This window comes from Nothoprocta perdicaria, unplaced genomic scaffold (genome assembly GCF_003342845.1).
Source record: "Nothoprocta perdicaria isolate Ctin4 unplaced genomic scaffold, notPer1 scaffold_173, whole genome shotgun sequence".
NCBI lineage: Eukaryota > Metazoa > Chordata > Aves > Tinamiformes > Tinamidae > Nothoprocta > Nothoprocta perdicaria.
In genome coordinates, this window is record NW_020454905.1 from 1,301,461 (window position 1) to 1,310,564 (window position 9,104).

Sequence of the window (9,104 nt, forward strand, 5' to 3'; positions counted from 1 at the left end):
GGATTTCATCAAGTCAGATCAGTACCATAACAGCCTGTTTCTTAGGAGTTGAGCTTGAATTGGTGTTGCTTTCAGTTGTCAAAGAGAGAATTACAGATCAAAGTATTTAGGCTCATAGCTTGAACCCAATCAACTATTAGTTTAAATAGTAGGGTTTTTTTAAGAATGAAATAYGTACCTTTTATGCTATTAGTCTATTGTTCTATTTACAAAATATCTTATTGTTTCAGCAAAAAGCCAAAGAAGCCCCAGAGAAGACAGAACAACCGACTGAAACCATTAACCTTGGCCTATGATGGAGATGCAGATATGTAAAATATAAATTCTCACGATGAAAAATGGAATCTAAATTATTGGATCGAAATCAGAAGGTATTCAAAGCCACAGGGATTTGCCATGGAGTGGATTAAGTGTTTAGACTTTTTTTTTTTCTTTTTGGAACTGCACCATAGATAAAGAAGGATGGATTTCATAATGCCTATGGATATTCAAGGTATTATTGCTTTACTTTAGACCATCGACACTGAGAATTCTGGCAGAATCACTTTAATAGACCCTGCATTTGGAGATATTTGTGGTCTTTCCTCAATCTTACAAAACTATAAGCACCACTTCTGTCTCCAGGATGCTATAGTTGCCATAGATTTGAAAGCCCCTGCAACATTAACCAAGTATAACCAGAAGAGCATGAAGAGTTTGTACCAAGCTGTCTATGACTCTTTATATTCAAGCCTAATATATATACTCAGTTGAACCGTGTGTATTACTCTGTCAGATTCTATACATGTTAAAGAGCATTTAGTGCTTAGAAAAATACTAACTTGTAACTGAGGTTAACCCACTGAACAAGTTCAACAGTTTGGCAATTGATAACTCATGTTAACCTGCTTTTCAGAGGGCAATGACTCACTTGGAAAATTCTGTCCTGTTGTCACTCCAAGGTATAAATGCCTCAGTTATACATTGAGAAGGGAGGCATTCTCAGATTCAGTATTTTCTAGAGGTTCCTGTCTGGAAAAATAATACCCATTGTAAATGTTACAATACGTTTCTACTTTCTCTAACTCAAACTGTTGCCTGCATCTTTTTTTGCTATATGTAAGGCAAATTTTTGCACTATATTAGTGCAGCATGATATGCACTTAACTAGTATTGCCATAGAAAACCTGCCTCTGCTCAGAAAGGATGACAATGTATCTTGTGCAAGGAGTGTCAAGGAGACAGGTCTTAAATCCTGAAGAGAGTAGAGTTCAGTTTGGACTGCGCTTGGATGGGATCGACTAATGACGTGAACTCACTCACAGCTTCACATCACCGCGGCCGTTCGTAGTCTCTATCATGGCAGTAATACAAGTGTCTAGTTTCTTGCCCCGTCTACCTATACAAATATAGATTGTCCTGCTGGTTTCTAATTGTACTTTGAAGGCTGTTTATGACTAGATTTTTTATATTTGTTAACTTTGTTAAAAAAAAAAAAGAAAAAAATGGTTGCCCTCTAATCTTGAGTGATATATTTATCTGAGAAGGTATTCTGATTGTTCAGCTGAAAGAAAAGCTTTTTGCTATTTTTATTTCACTAGTAAAAGCATTTTCACTGTTGCTGACAGTGTAAAACCCAGAACCATTTTGTCTTTACTAATTAAGATAATTGGGGAGACTCTACTTGTAACTGTTCTGCTCAACTCTTGAGTGTACTGGCAAGTAAAGAATAAAACTTCTGCCATTTTAATAGTCCCCACTTGAAAAGCAAAACAAAACAAAACAAAAAAACTCAGTGTTACAGAAACTCACTGTTAACCTCTCCCGTGCTTATGGCCCATTGCTGTTATGCTTCCCCAAGGAAGCAGACAGGCTTGTTGTATCTACAAGCCTATTACGGATGAGATTCATGGCCTGAGAAGAGTTTTTCTCACAAAATGGCTTCTACATACAATGACTGTGCCACTRCGAAGCAATAGAGTTACAAAACTTGACCAGGCAACCTCTCAAATAATTGTTATGTGAAGTTCAGTATTAGGCTCTCAGGTCTTTTTTATAACCTAAATCACTTCTGCCTATTTCATCACAATATTTGCCCAAGAAGCATCAGTTTTTTGCACATTAAAGAAAACTGCAGCTTTTGCAAACTTTGACCCATGATGATCAGTGTAATCAGTGAAATCCACTGTAATCAATGAAATCCACTGTAATCCAATGAAATCCACTTGTCATTACAAGGCTCTCTCTAACATAAGTAAGTTACAAAAGTCCTTAAAAATACCTAACCTGATTCCTTGTAAAATAATTCTTAGAATCAATGTGCATTTTGCCCAATATTAAGAGAGAGTATGGTCCTAATTTAATCTAGCTAAATTATAAAACCAGTTTGGTGTTACAGCATAAAGAAAATGGTCTTCTTTCCACTGCAGGGGTATTTACCTGAATGGGAACGATAAGCAAAGGAAAAAATAGTAACAAGCTTTTGTACAGGTTAAATTTCTCACTTGATACCTTGATTGTGTAACAGCTAGTGAAGTGCCCGTGGGCCTGTCCTGCAACACTGGGGGCTTCAGTCTGGTATCACTCTGAAAAGAGATGGAGTTAAAAACAAACCTTCAGAGGTCTTGGGTAGGAAACAACAAAAAACCTAGTTGATTCCTGTTTAATCAAACATACAAAAAAAAAAAGTTTTTAAACTTATTTTTAAAGCTTAAAGTTTTTAAAAACAATTTATATCACATGGAAATCATGGTTTCTGTACTTTGAAAAGACTGGTTTTGGGTTGTCCAATAGTGTTGGACCAATATCAGTTGAGGGAACAGGTAAGAAATCATCACTATTTATTATACTGGCAGGTCTTGGACACTCATGTCTGGTACTTGCCTTGAAGATTTTATGCCCTAAATGTCAGAATTTAATAACTTGAGGGTTATTAAGGTATACCATCTCCTTTATATTACTGTGTGAAAATGACAAATGAAGAAAGAGATAAAAGTTTAAGAATGTTTGGCCTTTGCAACCCATGCAAGTATTTCATTATGTATTACTTTTTATAGCTGGTCAGTGAATCGTGGACATCCACGTCATACACATGCTGCATCTAACATCTAGAGTGCATTTTTTAAATGCAAAGTGCACAGAAATTTGAAGCCAAAATGGCTTCTGTCTTTATCAAGAAAAGATTATTAGGCTATAAGGAGGGCTGATGTAGTATGTAAACCTAAAAGTTACAAAGGTGATTAAGCCTTTTAGCATTGAAAAAGTAATAATGACTAGGGTAAGTATCAGTATAGAATGAAAAGTATTTGCTTTAAAAATCAGAGTGCTTCTTCAAATCCAGTGCCTAAAGCAGCCACTACTGTAGATTGTTAGTTTGTGAAAGTAACGTTTCCAGTGATCAAATAAATCATGCAGAAAATAGCAAAGTAGGCATTTTCCTCTTGATGTGGTGGTTTGTAATTTCCTTTTTAAATCTGTAGTTTCTAGATGACTGTGTCTGCTTTGAGTCCTGGAGCAACTCCTTTTCAAGGCTTCGGTGCTCCTACACAAGCTTGTTTATATTTAGTATAAAGCACCAATTTTGAAACTCCCTTCCTCCTGCCAAAATGTAAAGTCCGTTTTCCAATAGTACAATCTGAAGAGACCAATTTAAAAATTCTGTGTATAAATCACTGTAAAATATACCCTGAGTGAAATGGAAATCTGTCTTTTTACCTTTATGTAAATTGTGCTTGCCCAAAGTTAAGAGTTTATTTTGCCTAACTTAATTTACTTGAATATTTATTTTGTAGAACAAGGAGGCAGCTGCTGAGGAATGTTTACCTTTTTTTTTTTTTTTTTGTTGTTGTTGTTGTTAACATTAATTTGTAAATTGTGTAATGCATTTTTATTTTTTAAATTATGTATATTTCTTTTTTTTTAAAGCACAAAATGTTTACGTACAACTACTGCAAATTTGTGTATATTGTCACTAAGCTTTATTCAGTTAATACAGATGACGTGAAAATGTAACAAGTGTTACATTTTCATATGGGTTATTTTTACATAACTGATGTATTGCTGACAATAAATATAAACACAAAATCATTTCATGTCTCCCTTTTTAACTGATGTAGAATAATACTCTAGTTAAAATAACAGAGCTCAGGTCCCTAGATTGTGACCACCTTTTARATATTCTCTTTTTGCAAAGGATATCAGCAAGCTTACCCTTTTGAAAAATCAGTAGTTCTCTTGGAAAAATGTGTATTGGCAACTGTCAAAGCAACATTCCTATAGTCCTGTTTGGCATAAAAGTTTACAGTGAATATTTATCCAATGTATAAATAATTCAGTAAATAAATTGCAATACAGATTCTCTCTTAATTGCCATTTTTAGGTCAAGTGTTTATAGATAGGCTGGCATTGTCCTCTGAGCTAACAATTCAGTAAAATGCTTTCTTCGTAATGTGTTGAGATGCAAGTGAACCACTGGATGGATGTGAGGTTGCTAGTTAAAATATTCTGGTCCTTGTGGCAATTATTTACAGCTTCCAAAAGCCTGTGTTTATCTCATCCCTGCTTTCTGACCCAGTTGTCTTTTGAAGTCAGACATGTGTCATGTTGCTGCATTTGACTAGTCTTGAGTTTGCTTGGGGGCAGATAATTCATATTCTTCACAAAGAAAATAGGGGCTAGCAATGATTCATTCAGTTTCTTGTTGTTAACTGCTTGAAATGACCTATCACAAAAATCTTGTGGCTAGCCAAAATTACCCATTCAGATAACTTTTCATCCAACAAATGAGCATATTTATGACACAGTATRCACTACTGCCCCTCTAGACATTCCATTTACTTTGGAAAGTAAGAGCAAAGGTTTGGCCACAAATGCTCTTACATTTACAACTGAAGACACTCAAGGCAATCCCTTGATGTGTCTTCTGTTCTGAGCATCAGTGACTGTCAGATTCACTAGCGCAGCACTGCTTGGAACTGATGTCAAAGACTGGGTGGCAAGTTCTTACCCTTTCTTGATCTTGGAGGATGTTTGCTGGGATTCCAGTGTGGAGCCAGGCTGTCAGCACGTAGCCTCTTCCACGTGCTGCTTCCTCAAGCCTACAACTGTCTTGCCATTTGCTGAGAAGTGGGGAATAGTTTCTGTCTAGCAGTCATTTCACAGAGTGCTCATCTCAGTAATAAATATTAATCATTCTATTAGAATAGGCGCTTTGCAAAATCGATGTAATCTCACAGGTTTTAAATGAATCACCTGAGCCATGAAGACAAAGTCAATTTTTGACAAACTAATGATTGCAATCATCATCTAAGAGCATAGAAGTGAAGTTTGGATAAAGGGGGGGAAAAAAAAAAGTAAATTTTGCCTTCTCTTAATAACAACTAAAAATGAAATGCTTCCCTGTACAGATCAAACTGTGGCTCAGCCTCCCCTATGAATTCTTACCAGCATTGTTCCTTGAGATGCAAATATGTAAACAGAAATATATTTTGAATCCATGACCAGAATTTAGTTAACTGTTCTGGGAATGCATATTCACCATTTGTTGGCTCTCCAGTATGGGCAGGTAATGTTTAAAGCTCTGTCTCAGAGAGCTCCAAGGAAGTCCTGAAAACTTCGCCCAAACTAATTTCCCCTGCCTGAACTCACAGGAAGAATACCAAGTCCGTGACAGAAAAACAAAGTAAGGGTGACACGTACCATATTGCATCTTGATTTCATACCCTATAACTGATGCTCTTAACAACTTTCTGTACCCCCATTGCGTCTGGGTACTTGGAGCAGATGGCAGATTTCATCCTCAGCTGGAAATTTTCTGATTTGCACTGATTGCTGTCATAGCCTTAATTCTGTTTTGATGTGGCCACTCACTCCTAAGTATGTTTAGACAACAATAGTTAAAAGTGACAACTTACAGTTATTTCAAGTCTTGCTGTCAAATGGAAAAACATGCATACCTAAAATGCCATTTAGAGACTGAAAATCCTTTGTTCCCTCASCTCATTGAACCAAAAGTGAGGATATGTATGTGGAAACCTTGAAGACAGCTACATATAAATACTTCAGAGTCAATCACATCATGCTGTGGCTGTTGCTTTAAACTTTTCTGTTCCSTTATTATACTTTATTTGTGTTAATTTGTAAATTCAAAGTAAGGGCTGTCTCTTCCATGTGTACAATTTTAGCAGAATGAAGAACTCTCTCTTTGGAAACCTGACTSTGTTATGTTAATAAACAAGCATTAACACAACTTCAGATACTCAGTATCTACTATTCTTTTAATAATTCTGTGTGGAGAGCTTGATGGGCTAGCTTAGAAAGGCTATGTCTTTTCAAAGTCCTTAAGAGATTCACCAAAGAGGTCAACCAAAACTTGTGTCTCCAAGAGAGTTCCATGGCAACAAGAGGTGTATTTGCATTTCTTATTCCTGCCTATTACCCTAAACACACATGGCTGATCTGTTCTTTCATTACTATACCAGATATACTATCTGTTCCTTGGTTCTATAAGCTATACCTGTAACAACTTAAAAACAGGGTGTTGATATTACACAAAAAGAAAGAGCTTTGTGAATACTTTGTTTTTAACCAGCATAGTAGACATAATTCTTTAGGCAGAGTTGATATTTCATAGTGTACTTTCTGTTTTATGGAAAAGTACATTTTACTTTTTACTTTTACTTTTGAGTTTTCCATATCATCCTTTTACCAATACTTTAACACTGACCTGGTCACTTAGATTTTTTGCTGGACCGACCTCCCATATTTCTGTTCTCAATAGTGCACAGTGTCATGCTATTCCAGAACTGTTGTCTCCAGCATTTCTAAAAGATGACAAACCCCCCTAAAAAGTGTGTGACTGTAACATATTGAACTGCTYTTGGCCCATTGCTGGGTTCTGGATGGGAAGCTGAGAGCCTCTGCATTTAAGGGGATAAGTAAGTTGCTCTGAGTTATGGCACCAAAGCTCTGCTGCAAAGTGCAATAAGTGTCAGGTACCTAAGCAATGACTTTGCAGCAACTAGGGAGTCAAACACATGGCTGCCTATAGCAGACCATAGGAAATGCCTAGGAAATGGTTGCTCTTCTCAAGAATGTCATCTCCCATATCCAAGACTAGAGGGAGGAACAAGTATTTCCACTCAAGAATCTCAGTGAGAAAATAACTCATGAATATATAACTCAACAACAAATGTATTAACTCATACCTAACTTCATCTCTTTTCAAGGGGAATAAGAAGACTAAAAATCTCCTGCATGACTTCTAGGTTAATCTGAAAAACTGGAAAAAAATATTTATCAACACAATTTTAGCTGCTATTTTAAGTCTCTTGTCACTATTGTCCATCCCTCCCCAAAAATGCAGGATTTTGCAACTCCATTTGGTAAGTGCAAACTGGTGCCACAAGGTTTCACTCAAAAGAGGAAAGAAAAAAAAATAATCAGCTGGCAGTTTTGTGCGTGCCTGAAGTTGAGTTTAATGAACTGTAGCAAAAGCTTTCTGCAACATTAGAAACAGCAGCTGGAGCTAAACCTTACGTTTCTGCCTTAAATGGCCTCCACTTACTAGCTGATGAGCAAAACATTAGTAGCAGTCATTTGTTCAGTTTTATAGAAACATAAAATTAAGCTTTGCCAGAACAAGCAAGTGTCAAACTGGCTCTCCAGTCTCATGCCACAGTTATTGTGCTGAAGCAGCTTAAAGACCAATCTCCAAAATTTCAGAAGGGCAAAATGCTGTTTGTGTTACAGATTACCATACTCCAGCTCTGTTAATGCAGTCTCTCTGAAATTAGGTGATCCTCAAGGTGATAGAATTTCCATCTGACACCTTGGATTAATGATTAATGCAGTAAAACATATTTCCCCAAAATACTTCATAGCCCCTATCAGAAAGCCTGACTTAAAGATTTCCTTTAACAGTTTATAATGTATAAAGAACMCTATAGAGATACTAGTATTTTAGAAAATTATAGCTATCACATAATAAGGAGATTATATAAATAATAACTTTTAGCATTATTTTATTTGCATAGTATAATGTTTTTAAATCCTACTTTAGTAACTGTGAAGTCCCATACAAAATATTCTGAGTATTTTCTTAATRTATACATATTACGTTATGTATATAAAAATGAAACACTTCTGTGACAATCTGGGAAGCCTCTCCAGCAGAATAACTGAACAATTGAATAAAGCAGTTTGTATTAAAAAGAAGAAAATACTACAAAAAAAAAAACCTCAAAAATCACTGCATGCAGTTTTTCACCTCATTATTCTCAATGCTTCTTAAAAACAAAAAATCTTCCATCCCATTATGTTCATTGATTAAAATATGGACTTTCACATCAAACAGAACAGATTTCAACTAACTTGACAGAAGTGCTGTTAAAAAATACACAAAATACACAATACATATACTCTAACAAGCTACTCTAGATAATACATGACCCAACATACTAATCTGATAGTAATAATAGTTCAGCATTTTGATGATTACTGTAGGCTACTGTGTTTCTTTATCTCAAAATTACACAAAATTAGCTCAAACAATAGTTTGATRCCACAGTCTTTTACCATTTGGCATATAAGATTTAAGGACAAGGGAGGGGATTCATTTATTGCACTCATTCATTTACTGCATCCACCTGAGGTCTTCGGATGCCATCCTAAATTGGCTCCTATATACAGCTGGGTAATTTCTTAAATAAAAAGAAGATGACACCAGAGAAAACAGTATTTGGCTGAAGGTTGACCTTTCTCAATATGAGCATTGGATTTGGAGTTTGTAAGTTCTTGGAGGCCTCTGGAGACCATGCTGTCATAGCACTCCCTTGAAAATCAGCATAGCTCGAGATGACTCCTTAGTTGAAAAAAATTTACATGTGAAGTCAGTCATAAATCATATAGCAAGTAGTAAGCTGTATACTTTTTATATCTGTGGGACATGCTAAAAACCAGGTGGACCATAAAGAAAACACAGCAAAATAAAATATGCATTAAGAATGCTGAAGGCCAGGTTTAATGAACTATCATCCTGAAAACAGTAGCTTGTTTAGACTACAGTGACTGTCTGAGATTGAGAGAGTGCCAATGCATAAAACAGAGAAAAAAACACATTGGAAGTA

The 9,104-nt window shown here is 35.8% G+C and overlaps 1 protein-coding gene across 1 annotated transcript in view; it reads left to right on the top strand.

The window, feature by feature from the left end:
* The window catches only part of THSD7A (thrombospondin type 1 domain containing 7A), a 199,692-nt gene extending 196,191 nt beyond the window's left edge, over positions 1-3,501 (top strand). Inside the window, exon 31 of the mRNA XM_026036254.1 lies at positions 231-3,501. Within this exon, the coding sequence (XP_025892039.1) occupies positions 231-315 (85 nt within the window). The 3' untranslated portion in view covers positions 316-3,501. The remainder of the gene's footprint in view (positions 1-230) is intronic.
* Positions 3,502-9,104: the final 5,603 nt, after the last annotated feature.